Here is a 14,243-nt window from a genome sequence, read left to right as displayed (position 1 = left end):
ATTCAATCTGTAGGTTGACGAGACTGAAGTGAATCCGACTGGGGGACAGAAGTGAATCCAACAGGGAGGTTGAAGTAAATTCAACTGGCAGATTGAATTAAATTCAACCGGGAGGTTGGAAAGTGAAGTAAATCCAGCCGAGAGATTGAAATCAATCGAATCGGGAGGATCAAGTGAATCAAACTGGGTTCTGAAGAGATAGCATTCAACCAGGAGGTTATAGTATAAGGAATAAAGTAAAGGTAATCAGGTGATTGAAAGAAATCCACATCCGGAAGGGAGTAAATGCAATCGAGAGTTTACTAAAACCAAATCAAGAGAATGAGAAACAAATGGTAGATGGATAAGTTGATAGAATTGTGGAAGTTAAGGAGGGACAACAAGTCTGGACCAAGTGTTATGAAAGAACATGAAGAAGTTGAATGAACGGGGATGCAGGTGAATAGAACAAAAAGTTTATTATGATACGAAATATATGGACTTTGTACTTCGAAAAAAATTTGAGATGAACTTCGTTAGAGTGCATCCATTCAATTCTTTCTTACGTCGATGGGATAAATGCTTCTAACACTGCGTGTTTCAACAAGGAGTTTCTGAAGGCACTACGGATGAACCAACACAAAAGACCTATGTTCAGCTTAAAGCTCCGCAGATTACGCACGACATTCTCACAGATAGTTTGTCGTGAGTTTCTTCGATTTCATTGTTATGTTCCATACTGAATCATTAAAGTAAGGGGGATTGTAGGGTTCACCTTAATATAATAAACATGGTCTGGATCACCCCTCGGAATGTCAACAGAAAGAATGGAAGAAAAAGAATAAAAGCATTGGACGAACAGTAAATACAGTTAACGGACAGGTGAAGAACGGCAAAAGAACAGGACGAATAAGATCGGAGGTCAATCCACTACAACCTTCGGGTTAAAGTCCCTTAAAACAAGCACATAACATCATTGAGAATTGATTCAGTTGCAATTTCAAACAAATGTTTACCTTTTTTTCAAATGGAAACGCGCCCTAATAATAAGTAGTTCAGGATGGATATTGAAAAACCCTTTCAATTATAAGGTAAATGATGTGGATTGTCCAGTCGAAAATATGATCATGGTTTGTCCACTTTTTTGAATGCTCTAGTTCAGCGCACATGTGTCAAATCAGGTATTCGACTGTTTCCAAACATATAAAATAAATTTTTATTCACATTTTTAATTTGAAACATGGTTTTATTCCATCTCGAAATATATTATCATTGTTGCTCCCCAAACTTGGAAAAAGCTCAATGTTGTCAACGCGAATAGTTGCCAGGTCTTATCTTAGAATAAAACCGATATGTGTCTTGTACACATCATATCATTGCTTCAATTTTGAATAACCAGAACACAAAAGAGAGAAACAACATGCAATTCCAAATAGAATCGAACTAAAAATGCTAATTATAAAAATTTGTATTTTTGATTCGAACAAAATTTGTATTCCGTTTGGGTTGGAGGAAATATGAGTTTTCCACAGCATTTGGGAATTTTTTGGCTAAAGTGTAACTTTTGAAAAGGGCGTATCAATCTTAGTAAGAGAAATCTATAACATGTTATAGTTATTTTTGACGAACTTTGTAGAACATCGAACTTTCATGAATTTTCGAAACATCGAATCGAATTTTTGTATGTTAACAATCATTTTTAGGATCAAACTATGAATCCTGATGTGATTTAAAACAACAACAAAAAATACATAAAAAATGCTACCTTGGCTACCATGACTGTTGATAGATCACAGTAGCCATGTGACATGCTTTTAAACATGCTTTTAGATTTGTGCTTATTCTAGTTTTACCTTCCTACTAATAAAGACATGAAATCCTCAAGCTCTCATAATATATTTGACTACTGAGAAGGTAACATTTTTGGCGACGAGGTTGAAGCCTGAAGATTCTTCCGAGATGACCACCGAATATGGAACTCAAGCCGGATCCGAAGCTGGAGCAAGTGGAGGAGAAATTCCGTTGTCCGTTGTGTTGCAGCAAATGGCCGAGCAAAACAGCCGTTTGATGAAGTTACTGGAACAGTTCACCGGTAACTAAGCAACGTCAACACAGCAAAACGCTCCAGAGAAAATTCTCGAATCCCTTGCGACCAACCTTAAGGAGTTTCACTTCGATCCGGAAAACGGGTTGACTTTCGATCGCTGGTTTTCTAAGTACGAGGATCTATTCAGGCAGGATGGCAGAAGCTTGGACGATGCCGCGAAGGTTAGACTTTTGCTGCGGAGTCTCAGTGTTCCGGTGCACGAGAAATTCCTCAACTACCTGCTGCCGTCCCACCCACGCGATTTCACCTTCGACGAAGTTATAGACGAGATGAAGCAGATTTTTGGTCAGCATAAATCTCTGTTCAGCAAGCGCTACGACTGCCTCAATATTGAGAAGAACGAAGCCGACGATTTCGTAACATATGCTGGAATCGTCAACCGTCAATGTGAGGATTTGGAACTTCAGAAGCTCACCGTGGATCAGTTCAAGAGCCTGGTGTTCATCTGCGGTTTCAAGTCATCGAAGGACACCGACGTCAGGACCCGACTTCTGTCGAAGCTCGAGTCCGATCAAGCTGAAACCATCAACCTGGCAGGACTGGTCACCGAGTGCCAACGACTGTCGAATCTTAAACACGACACGGCGTTGGTCGAGAAGAAACCGACATCTTCAGCGGTCCAGGCAGTTCGGCAGTCAAAGAAGCAGCCGAACAATCAGATGAAGTCATCAGCAGACATCAAGACACCTCCATCACCATGTTGGCAATGCGGCGCAATGCATTTTGTGAAGGACTGCAAATTTTCGAAGCACACCTGCAAACAGTGCGGGAAAGTGGGCCACAAAGACGGCTACTGTAGTTGTTTTTCCAAGTCATCAACTACGGAGTCGAAAGCTGGTTCCAAGAAGAAGAAGCCTTTCAACACGAAGGTTATTCAAATCGTGAAGCAGGTCCGTAGCCGTAGAAGGTTCATCACCGTCAATTTCAACGGAAAATCGGACGAGCTCCAATTGGACTGTGGTTCCGACATCACCGTTATCAGCACACACACGTGGAAATTGATTGGCTCACCGTCATCAACGGTGACTAGCGTAGAAGCATCAACGGCATCAAGGGAACCACTCGAATTGGTTGGCGAATTCACCTGCCCGGTTACTATCGGGACAACTACGAAGGCATCGGTCTGCTACATCACATCAGTTGAAGATCTGAACGTCATCGGACTGGACTGGTTGGACGCGTTTGACTTATGGTCGAAGCCGCTTGCTGCCAACTGCAAACAGGTGAATCTTTCCAATTTTTCGCCTTCCTCTGATCAGCACTTCCTTAAGCAATATCCTGAAGTTTTTCAAGATGGTTTGGGCCACTGCATGAAGACGAAAATTTCACTGTCTCTGAAGCCGGATGCCCAACCCGTTTTCCGACCAAAGCGACCGGTGTCTTTTCATGCCATCCAAAAGGTAGAAGAGGAGCTGGATCGACTCGAGCGGTTGGACATCATCTCGCCGGTCGATTTTTCGGACTGGGCAGCACCCATCGTCGTTGTCAAGAAACCGGGGGGAAAAGTGCGTGTATGTGCCGTTTACTCGACTGGGTTCAACGCAGCACTGGAGACCAACAACCACCCTCTTCCTACCCCGGAGGAGATCTTCAGCAAGCTATCCGGCAGTCAAGTCTTCAGCATCATCGACCTGTCGGATGCCTACCTTCAGGTGGAGGTCGATGACGAATCCAAGAAGCTGTTGACGATTAACACCCACCGTGGGTTATTCCGTTTCAACCGATTGGCTCCAGGGGTCAAGTCAGCACCCGGTGCATTCCAGCAGCTAATGGCGAAAATGGTTTCGGGTCTACGTGGTGTGGAAGATTTCCTCGACGATATTCTGGTGCACAGCAAGACTCTCGTGGATCATAACCGAATCATCCACATGCTTTTCAACCGTCTGCGTGACTATGGATTGGATTCCGTCTACGTGTGGAGAAGTGCCGATTCCACCAGGATCAAATCAAGTACCTTGGACATATCGTTTCTGCTAAAGGTATCCAACCCGATCCAGCCAAGATTGCAGCCATTTCGGAAATGCCCGCACCAACCGACGTTCCCACCTTGCGCTCGTTCTTGGGTGCAGTCAACTTTTACGGCAAATTCGCCCGCGAGATGCACCAACTACGCCATCCGTTAGACAACCTTCTGAAAAAGGACACGAAGTTCGATTGGAGTAAGAAGTGTCAGCACGCTTTCCAAAACATCAAAAAAGTGCTACAATCTGGTCTGTTGCTCACCCACTACAATCCAGAGCAAGAGATTATCGTGGCAGGAGATGCGTCAAAAACTGGCATTGGTGCAGTTATTCTTCATCGTTTTCCGAACGGCATCATCAAGGCTGTGTCACATGCATCGAGATCGCTGACTGTAGCAGAGCAGAACTATAGCCAAATCGAAAAAGAAGCGTTGGCATTGGTTTTTGCTTGCACGAAGTTCCATCGTTTGCTGTGGGGTCGCCGGTTCACGCTTCAAACGGACCATCAATCATTGCTGAGAATTTTCGGATCCAAAAAGGGCATTCCTGTACATACCGCAAATCGGCTCCAACGATGGGCCCTGACTCTTTTGGGGTACGATTTCAACATCGAATACGTATCAACTCAAGATTTCGGTTAAGCGGACGTACTTTCCAGGCTTATCAGCAACCATCCGAAATCCGACGAAGAAGCAGTCATCGCTATGGTTCGAGTCTAAGATGACGTTAGTTCCTGTTTCCATGACTCTATTCAAGATCTTCCAGTCACCCACAAGAGCCTGAAGATCGCCACTAAGAAGGATGCCGTGCTCCAGAAGGTAATTCCCTACACACAAGGTTCCTGGCCATCACGGTGCGAAGGTATCGAAGATGTAGAAGTTCGATCTTTCTTCAGCCGTCGAGATTCCTACTCCGTAATTGACGACTGTATCATGATGGCGGATCGAATTATAGTTCCCAAAAGCCTGCAGAAAAGGATCCTCAAGCAAGTTCACCAAGGACATCCTGGTATCGAACGGGCAAAAGCTATCGCTCGTGGAATCGTTTTCTGGCCGACAATAGATGAAGACATCACCAACTACGTTCGTAGATGCCCAAGCTGTGCGAATGCTGCAAAATCTCCACCACATGCTCAACCACAACCATGGCCTCGAGCTGAAGGACCCTGGCAACGACTCCACATCGATTTCGCTGGACCTGTGAATGGAGAATACTATTTAGTTGTGGTGGATTCTTTCTCAAAGTGGCCGGAAATACTGCAAACTCGTTACCCGACTACTTCCACAACGACCACATTTCTTCGAGAATGCTTCGCAAGATTTGGAATTCCTACAGTCATTGTGTCGGACAATGGAAGCCAGTTCACCAGTGCTGAATTCCGTGATTTCTGCGAAGAATTTGGGATCGTCCATTTCCGTACAGCTCCGTATCATCCACAATCAAACGGGCAAGCGGAGAGGTTTGTGGACACCTTGAAGAGATCGCTGAAGAAAATTGTCGACGGAGGAGAGAGGTCAACCCTTACTGCGCTTCAAACGTTCCTGTACGTCTACAGATCCACTCCATCAGCGGTTCTGAGTGGACAATCTCCAGCCGAGGTAATGCTTGGACGCAAGATGAGGACAACTTTGGACCTGTTACGACCGTCATCCAAACCAGAAATTCACCCGCAACATCAACCAGTCAAGCGAAGTTTCCTAGCTGGTGCTCGAGTTTATGCCAAAGTCTACTCTGCAAACGATAAGTGGAAGTGGATGCCCGGTGTTGTGCTCGAAGCTATTGGCAACGTCAACTACAACATATTATTGGACTGCCAAGTTGGTCGACGCAAAGTGCTACGTTCGCACATTGATCAACTTCGAACGGGAATGGAAGAAGTTGCTCCTGCACCAGCACCATTATCCATCTTGATTGACGACTTTGGACTTACTCCAGCTGAACCAACACCTCAGCTGGACAGAACCCAATCTTCGATCCAGAACGATCAACCAACACCTAATGAAGTCCTGAACTTGGATCAACCAACATCCGATGAGGAGCACGTTGAGTCAGCCGAGGTTCTTGATCTTCAAGATACGTTGTCGAGTGAAGCAGATGAAACTCTACTGTCAATGGATGTTCCCCAGCCGATTCTGACATCGACACCTTTGCAACGTCCCGTGCGATCAACCCGGCCACCAATCAAGTTTCAAGATTACCACTGCTACCAAATTAGAGGGGGAGATGCTACCTTGGCTACCATGACTGTTGATAGATCACAGTAGCCATGTGACATGCTTTTAGATTTGTGCTTATTCTAGTTTTACCTTCCTACTAATAAAGACATGAAATCCTCAAGCTCTCATAATTTATTTGAATACTGAGAAGGTAACAAAAAATATATGTTTTAGATTTTTCAAATTGAAGAAAAGAGTGCTAATTTTTTTCTCAGTGAATATTTTTCCACGTTTGGACACCAATACTCTATAACTCTTTCTAAGGGTGGGTTTAGACTAGTGATATATTCATGTGAAGAAATATGATGAGATTTATAGAAATCGCATCGACCGTTTACACTAGCTTGAACTTCTATAATGAATATATTCATATTTTCGGTGAATTTATTCACCTGAAGTAGAACTGCATCCAACTTTAGTGATTTCTCACCAGTGAGAAATTCACAAGCGTTTACATATGCTGAATTTATTCAAGTTATATATACCTCGAATAAGTGTATCATATTTATTCTCATCCGTTTACACCTATTTCCAGGTGAATAAATCCATCTATAGCTATAGATCTCCCTAGTGTAAACTCGGCATAAGACACTCTTTCGGTTGGACTCATAGTTTTTGAGATATAAATTATCAAAGACTTCTCTTATTAATACTCATGTTTTGTCATTTGTCGATTTCATTTGAAATTGCTCACATACACTAACAGTGTATTATTATTTTCACCGTCACTGTAATCATAAGATGGCAACCTTGCCTTACTTGCGCCTGGTGTAGTTGCTGGCTGACTCAAAATAAACGATAATCTTCCTGCAGACGGTAATAATTTAACTGCAAAAAGTAACAAAACAATTGATTATACAATTGACAATTTCGGAAAAAAGAACTACACTGGATAGATTCATCTTCTTTATTGAAAAAAAAAATCTACACGCACCAAAACTGACTTTACTCGCAATATCAACTGTTTCGTTTCACCTATTAGTTTTTCTAATAATCAAAAAGTTCGCCATTGGCGAGCGATGACTTCAAACCTTTCTAGAACATCTAAAGAACGAATGAAGAGAAAGAATAATGAACATCATTGAACCCGATGAGATCATCCTTAATCTTTTTCTTATTGAAACAGCTACAGAATTAGTTTTGTACTTCGTCTACATCATTGGAATCATGATTTCGTTTTCTTCAGTCAAGAATCTTTAATTAATTTTCTTAGCCTTCGCTTTAGATGCTTTCTTTGAAGCTCCGCCGTCATTTGAAGTCTTTTTGTCCGCATTCCAGTAGTATAACAGTTGAAGCACGATAACTGCATTGGCGAACGACGAACAGCCGTAGGTAATTACCATCATTTGATCTCCCGTTTCTTGAATCGAAGTGAAGATTCTTGCGAGCGATCCTGCCAGAACCATGAAACATGTTACTGCCGACAATTGGCCAGTGCTTCCATTCTTGTAGTTAGTATAAGCCTGAGACAGTTTTCCCAGCAGAATAATTGGAACATTGAATCCTTGAGCGATCAAAAGATACTTGAGTGGCGTAAGTCCTCCCATCAGAGCATAAGTGGTGGCAGTGAAGATGACAGAAAAAATGAATGCTTGAGCTTTTGCACCTCCGTACCAGAGCACCAAGAACGCAATCAAAGCTGTTTGAAGTGCTAGGAATGAGGTATCTCCCCATGCGCTGAAAGGGAACCCATTGACGAAGCTGTACGACATATGAATCGTAATCGCGAATAAGTCCAGACAGACGCTGAACAAATTGATGCCTTGTGCCGATTTGTTAGCCAAAATCTTACTAATCTGAGGAACTTTCACTAATACTGATCCTGCAATGATGGCTATGCCCAATCCTTTGCTGAGAAGTGCCTTGAAACAGTCCACTGAAAATAACGGAAAAATGATAGCATCAACGTGTTAACGAGATAATTGAAGCTCAATCTATCCTTAAATAGCACCACTTACCGTCGAGAAAGTCGAAATCTACAAAGTAGTTATCGTAACACTTTTCATTCATGAAAAGCATCAAAAACTGTTTAACGTATTCAGTCATGTTTGCACTTTTTCTATTTGGTTTTAGCTAAAATTTTGTTTGCCGATGGCTGCCCTCTACGCCGAGTCGAAAACGGAAAATAATTTACACATAAATTAATGCTCATTGAAGAGAATGTGACACAGGAAAATGCTTAATGTACACTGATTACACGGTGATGAAACGTCCTGGACGTGTCAGCGCCATTGATCTTGTTGTCCGTAAACACTCATCCAAGAGCCGAGGAACATTTTAATGTAGCGGAGTGCGTTCGCAGTCTATTCATACACTCAGAGATTTTTTTTTACATATTAAGCGCACCGACTCAGCATTTAGTTGATATGCTCTCAATGTTTTCAAATGTATACTTTAATTGCACATGTGTATAGAGATTTTTGCTAAAATGTATTACGATCAGAGTTGAGCTTCAAGGAAACTTATCGCATTTCGTTAATAAACAATTCGTGTCTCCACACGTCTCACGACCACATACATAGATCGCAGCTTCCTCTATTTCGTCGAAGGACCACGGTGCAGATTCGCCGTAAACACCTCAGAATGTCAAACTTTCACCAATGCTCAGCGGCACACAGCAGAACCAGCAGAGAAATTTCAGAGGCTAAAACACACCATGACCCGCTGCACAACACGATGCTAGTACGACAGGATTGAACAGGGTTGCGCCTGCTCGTGATTCATTCTCCTTTTTCATACTTTCTCTTCCACGCCCTCTTGGATAGTGATCCCCGATAATCGTTCGATTCATCGATCAATCGAATACTTCCTACAGAAATCGATTATTATTCGAACGAATACTGCACAACCAATAATCGAAGCGAACAAATAATTTACGTCGATTAATCGATTCAAACCCAGAGAAAAAAAACATACAGCCGCTGCAGTTTTAAGTGCGCTACACATACAGCGGGCCTGATCACGAACATCACTTCACGGTGAAAACGGAATGAAATGCATACAAATTGCAAACAATTCATTTCGTTTTCACCGTGAAGTGACGTTCGTCATCAGGCCCAGCATCACCGTCACCGTCCCGTCAACTATTCTCTAGGACTTATTTTGCCGACGTCAAAGTTGCCGGTGATGGTGTATGTGAATGCTACCATACGATTTCCATGGGAGAATATTTGACATTTCATTCCTTTACGTTGACTTTACTGTGACGGGACGTTGTATGTGTAGCGCACTTTATCCTGAAAATCAATCATTATCTTCGACGCTCTCCTAAATTCGTAAATGAAACTTAATGCCGTCAACGCGAATTGAGCTTCGTTTACGAGTTTAAGGGAGCGTGAAAGATAATAATTGATTTTCAGGCGAAATGAACACTGTTTTGATTCCAGATGGCTTTCTAGAAAATGAGAAGTATTAGTCTAAAAAAAAATAACGAAATTTTTTTGACGTAGAACTACGTCTTTCAGGAAGGGTGCCAAATCAGAAAACAGGTTACGTTTTTATGAAATAAAGTTAACGTTAATAACTATTTTCGTTATTTTCGTTAATCTCGAAACGGTTTAAATTCATGAAAACTGGAAGAACTTCATACTGCCAAGTTTTGATTGGCCCGATTCATGGTTTCCCCAACACAGACTTCAAAATCGATCTACCTGTGGAAATCCGCTTTGCAAATATACATGCAAGTCGGGGGTATATTTGTTCCCACCGAGCTGTGTTTCCCTAACACGGACTTCAAAATCAATGTGCATGAGGGAATGCGCTTTGCGAATACATGCTAGTTGGGGGTATTTTTTGGTGTTGAGTACTTTTGTACTCGCTTGTCGTTGTGCAGACCGGAATATGTTTCCATAAAACGCACTTTTAAACTGAGAAGCCTGGGAGAATCGTCATTTCAGATACTAGAGGTGAATGAACTTTCGCGGTTCGAGAACTACGTGAAGATGAGATGTGCAACAATTTCAGAGGAAAATGTAAAACACAATAATCGTTTGATTCCATTCACATATTTTGGTAGTCCTAGCCATCATATCAAACGTAAAATGACGTTCATCAAATTTATTTGTAACAAAGAACATTATATATTACAAAAATGTCGATGCATTCTAAAATAATATTCGAAGTGGTAAACAAGTGGATTGCATAATGTAATTGCGTAGTTCTACGTCGAAAATATCCGGTCGTGTCCTAGATACAACCCTTTACAATTTTTTGTGCATATCGGTTGCGTGACTTATGCGCCACCCTTTAGAAGTCCTGAAGAATTATTTCGATGATTTTTAAAACAATATCTTAAATAATGAGCAAACTGATTCTTATGATTTCTTTACCGGTGGAGATCTTGTGTGAATTTATGGGTGTGTTGGGCTCATTTGTGACTTTTTACAATCGTTCATTCAGTTTTCGCGAATTGTTTCATTCTTTCATTCATTCTTCCACTGGTTTCTGGTTAATTTATTGCTGCAAGCTCAGTGAATCGATTTTAGGAATGTGGGCGATGATTGTATACTCTCCGATGTAATTTGGATATGCAGCGTATGTGGAATATATAAAATAAGTGCTAATCTCCTAATGAAAAAAGTCAACATTGATTTCTCCCAGGTGCATTTTGAGGAAATTTGGTTTGTGTCCAATGGAAATAATAATAGGTTAACTAAAAAGGATGCTGTGTCTGCATTTTTAATAGGAAGTGATCACGATTCGGATGAAGACGAGAGTTATACTACCAGTCTCTCGACGCCTTTACCGTTTCTTTTCTTGTCCATCGTTGGTGGACCATTCTTATGCAAATTTCAAATTTGACATGCTGGTCGCTAATTAGGGCAGCAATATCATTGAAGGTCCATTCGAATTGACCGACAGTGAAGGTGAAGCAATCAGTCTTGTCCACAAAATAAAAAGGGTCAAGGGTCTTTCTTCCCTTTGTGTGTGATATAATTTATATACCATTTCAAATAGACAACATATCTGTCGCAATCAGTCTACACAGTCTACAACACCCGTTTGTGAAATTGTTGAGTGAACATCGTTTGTGCGAGTGTCGACCAAGAATGGATTGTCTTCCTCGAGATTCATTGTACCCCTAATAAGTTCTCGAAAGATGTAATCTTACGTTGATCGCACTTGATCGAAGCAGCAGTAACTGTTTTCTTCTCCCCCAATAACAGCGGCAGATTATTTGCTAGCAGCGATGATATTTTTTGGATGTTTTCTATGCCCTGCCCTTATTCCCGGAAACAGTGGCCTTTTTCTATGCTGGCGCTTTCTTGGTCGCCTTCTTAGCGGTACTATTCTTCTCTTCGGTGGATTCCTTTTTGGCCTTACTTGAACGAACACGACGCTCCACTGCCCTTCGTTTGCACAAGCATACTCTTGGTGGTGACTCCGTTCATCAGCACTTTCTTGATGAACGAAGTTAGCTTCACCATATCAATCTTGAGCAGCGATAACATGATTCAACCCCTGTACAATTATAATTGAGGGGCTTAGAATGCAAGGGGTGTAAGTGACTTGATCGATTTCTCTTCATCAACTTTTTACTTAGTTAATAACTCAACTGCAAAAACGTTCCAATTTGCCAATTTTCCAAGTTTGCTATAGAATCCGATAGATGAGGGTCTGACATACCTTCCACATTGTGAAAAACAGTTGGGAATGTATTTGCTGCGAAGTTATGACCAAAAGAGAGAGTCGATGTAGAGAAATCGATCAAATCACTTACACCCCTTTCATTCTAAGCCCCTCAATTGAGTGGATTTCCGACCTGCTTATATACAGGTTTTTGTGATTTCAATAGCTTGCTTTCAAAGCATTTTTTGAGCTATTAAAACAAGTTTTTAGAAAAGAGGTATTATTGCTCAAAATTCTGTTTCTCCAATGTAACACTCTGGTACTCGCAGCTTTGAACTAACACTCCAGTATAAAAATGAAAGATGTACTCCGACGTCAAAATTATTTTCAGATACAATGTCTTGCAAAAAAAAGGCATGTTTAAATTTTCTACGTATTTCAATACTTCCCCTTGGTTCACCGTTCGCGCTGACATAAAGCGGCCCATACATCTACAATATTATTGCACAACATAGGTGGTTGTGAAATAATATTGAGGGTGTGTTTCAGATATTAAAATGTTGTACAATATATTGTATGATATCAAAAAATTTAGATATTTATTGTGCAATGCTTACAATATTGCATGATCTATGTGTGACGTTGTGCAATATGGTGTCAGTTAATGTCACAGCTCATGTTTACATTTACATCGCTTAGGGTGTAAAGTGAGTGTTATCCTAAAAAAATCACAAACTGTTTTTCGAGAACGCGTGTGTCGCGATGGGCATCAAAAACGCCGACGGGGATTTCATTATCGAGTTTATTGAGACTAATCGTTCACTTCCGGCATTATGGGATATCAAGTGTCAGGTTCCAACGAGTACTCACGATGAAATATTGAACGTCAGTAGCCAGCCTTGCACAATATTCAGGACCGACATCAATATCATCCCCAAATGATTCAATTTCATTGCACAAATATGACTGTGATTGTACGTCTGTGGACAACCTTCAATAATAATGTCAATGAATTCGTACAATAGTATTGTGCCTGTATGGGGCGCTTAAGGCTGAGGACATAGTAAATGCGATGCGGTGCGATGCGATTCGATGCGGAGCGATGAATTGGAGCTAGTGCTATGACATACTGATCGCTTCAGATCACGCGTTTTTTGATGTTTCATTCCACTCTATTCCACATGTAAACAACCCAGCACAATGATGCCAGATATTGATTTATTTATTTTTTTTTTGTTTATTAAAGACACTTTACCATTACTATGGCATTCGTGTCGCTAATGCCAGATATGATAACACATCTTCATTCTGTAAACAGATGAATTGTAAGATATTGAATTTGATAATTAATTGTATTTTTCTCAAAAAAGCTTCAATCGAAAATCTAAATTGAAGGTACAGCAAATGAAACATTTTTGTCAGTGGCATTTGGTTACTTTTTCTCTCAACAACTCAATTTTTATTTTTGTCCGATGAGTTCGGTTGTGAAGATATTTATAGATAATTCGTCTGGCAACCATCACTTGCGTTCATTCGCGGCAAAACACTCCACACACAGTTTCGCCGCATTAAAATCGCATTCGCATCGCGTTTACTATGTCAGGTCCGGGCGGTTTGCATTTGATTTTCGCATTCGTGAACGAATGAGCTTTCCCGCAAACGAGCTCGCTCCCGCATCGCATCGCGTTCATTAACCTTGTCGTGATATTGTCCCAGTGCAAGTCCAGGGTTTCACGGTACAAAACTATGGCGTTCTGTTGGCTTACAAGACGCAAAAGTGTCAACCGTTCCAATCAATCCAGGATACGGTAAGACAGACGAGAACAGGAACCTGCTCCCAAGTAATCAAAGATACCAGAAGGTAGTTAGGCAGTTGTTGTACATCACAGTCAACAGGAGGCCCGACATCACAGCAGCAATTTTGATCCTAGTGGCGATTCTTCCGGTCTGGATGATTACGCTGATGCCGATTGGGCTGAATGTCGCAGCTAGTGATCCCCGATAATCGTTCGATTAATCGATTAATCGAATACTTCCTACCGAAATCGATTATTAATCGAACGAATACTGCGCAACCAATAATCGAAGCGAACGAATAATTTACGTCGATTAATCGATCCAAATCCAGAGAAGAAAAACGTACGGCCGCTGCAATTTCATCCTGAAAATCAATCATTATCTCAATGCCGTTAACGCGAATTGAGTTTCGTTTACGAGTTTTGGGGAGCGTAAAAGATAATAATCGTGCTCCCGTGGCCGAGTGGTTAGCGTCATAACTAACATGCCGGGTGTTCGGGTTCGATTCCCGTTCTGGTCGGGGGAATTTTTCGTCAAAGAAATTTCCTCCGACTTGCACTGTGATCACGCGTGTTCTAGAGCTTGCCATTCAGAGTGCATTCAAGGCGTGTTATT

At 41.5% G+C, this 14,243-nt stretch overlaps 2 protein-coding genes across 2 annotated transcripts; one reads left to right on the top strand and one right to left on the bottom strand.

Annotated features, from left to right (window-relative positions):
• The first annotated feature begins 1,938 nt into the window (after positions 1 to 1,938).
• On the top strand, positions 1,939 to 6,311 carry LOC129773341 (uncharacterized protein K02A2.6-like). Its single transcript, XM_055776941.1, has 4 exons — positions 1,939 to 2,041; positions 2,108 to 4,036; positions 4,084 to 4,683; positions 4,804 to 6,311. The coding sequence occupies exons 1-4, from the start codon at positions 1,939 to 1,941 to the stop codon at positions 6,309 to 6,311; spliced, it is 4,140 nt and encodes a 1,379-aa protein (XP_055632916.1).
• Positions 6,312 to 7,156: 845 nt separating this feature from the next.
• On the bottom strand, positions 7,157 to 9,790 carry LOC129774764 (mannose-P-dolichol utilization defect 1 protein homolog). The gene is made up of 2 exons (XM_055778705.1): positions 8,222 to 9,790; positions 7,157 to 8,139 (listed from the first exon to the last, which is right to left on the bottom strand). The coding sequence occupies exons 1-2, from the start codon at positions 8,307 to 8,309 to the stop codon at positions 7,460 to 7,462; spliced, it is 768 nt and encodes a 255-aa protein (XP_055634680.1). The 5' UTR covers positions 8,310 to 9,790; the 3' UTR covers positions 7,157 to 7,459.
• Positions 9,791 to 14,243: the final 4,453 nt, after the last annotated feature.

The sequence above is a fragment of the Toxorhynchites rutilus genome, chromosome 3 (genome assembly GCF_029784135.1).
Source record: "Toxorhynchites rutilus septentrionalis strain SRP chromosome 3, ASM2978413v1, whole genome shotgun sequence".
NCBI classification, from domain to species: domain Eukaryota; kingdom Metazoa; phylum Arthropoda; class Insecta; order Diptera; family Culicidae; genus Toxorhynchites; species Toxorhynchites rutilus.
The sequence above is the reverse complement of the archived record's forward strand: the minus strand, read 5'-3'. Positions and strand labels throughout refer to the sequence as shown.

Excerpts from the sequence above, each read along its gene's own strand:
- LOC129773341 (XM_055776941.1), top strand. The coding sequence starts at position 1,939 with ATGACCACCGAATATGGAACTCAAGCCGGATCCGAAGCTGGAGCAAGT. Across the intron at positions 2,042-2,107 it reads AATGGCCGAGCAAAACAGCC|AGAAAATTCTCGAATCCCTT; the intron begins GTTTGATGAAGT and ends AAAACGCTCCAG. Across the intron at positions 4,684-4,803 it reads CGTATCAACTCAAGATTTCG|ATCTTCCAGTCACCCACAAG; the intron begins GTTAAGCGGACG and ends ACTCTATTCAAG.
- LOC129774764 (XM_055778705.1), bottom strand. The coding sequence starts at position 8,309 with ATGACTGAATACGTTAAACAGTTTTTGATGCTTTTCATGAATGAAAAG. Across the intron at positions 8,140-8,221 it reads AGATTTCGACTTTCTCGACG|TGGACTGTTTCAAGGCACTT; the intron begins GTAAGTGGTGCT and ends CGTTATTTTCAG.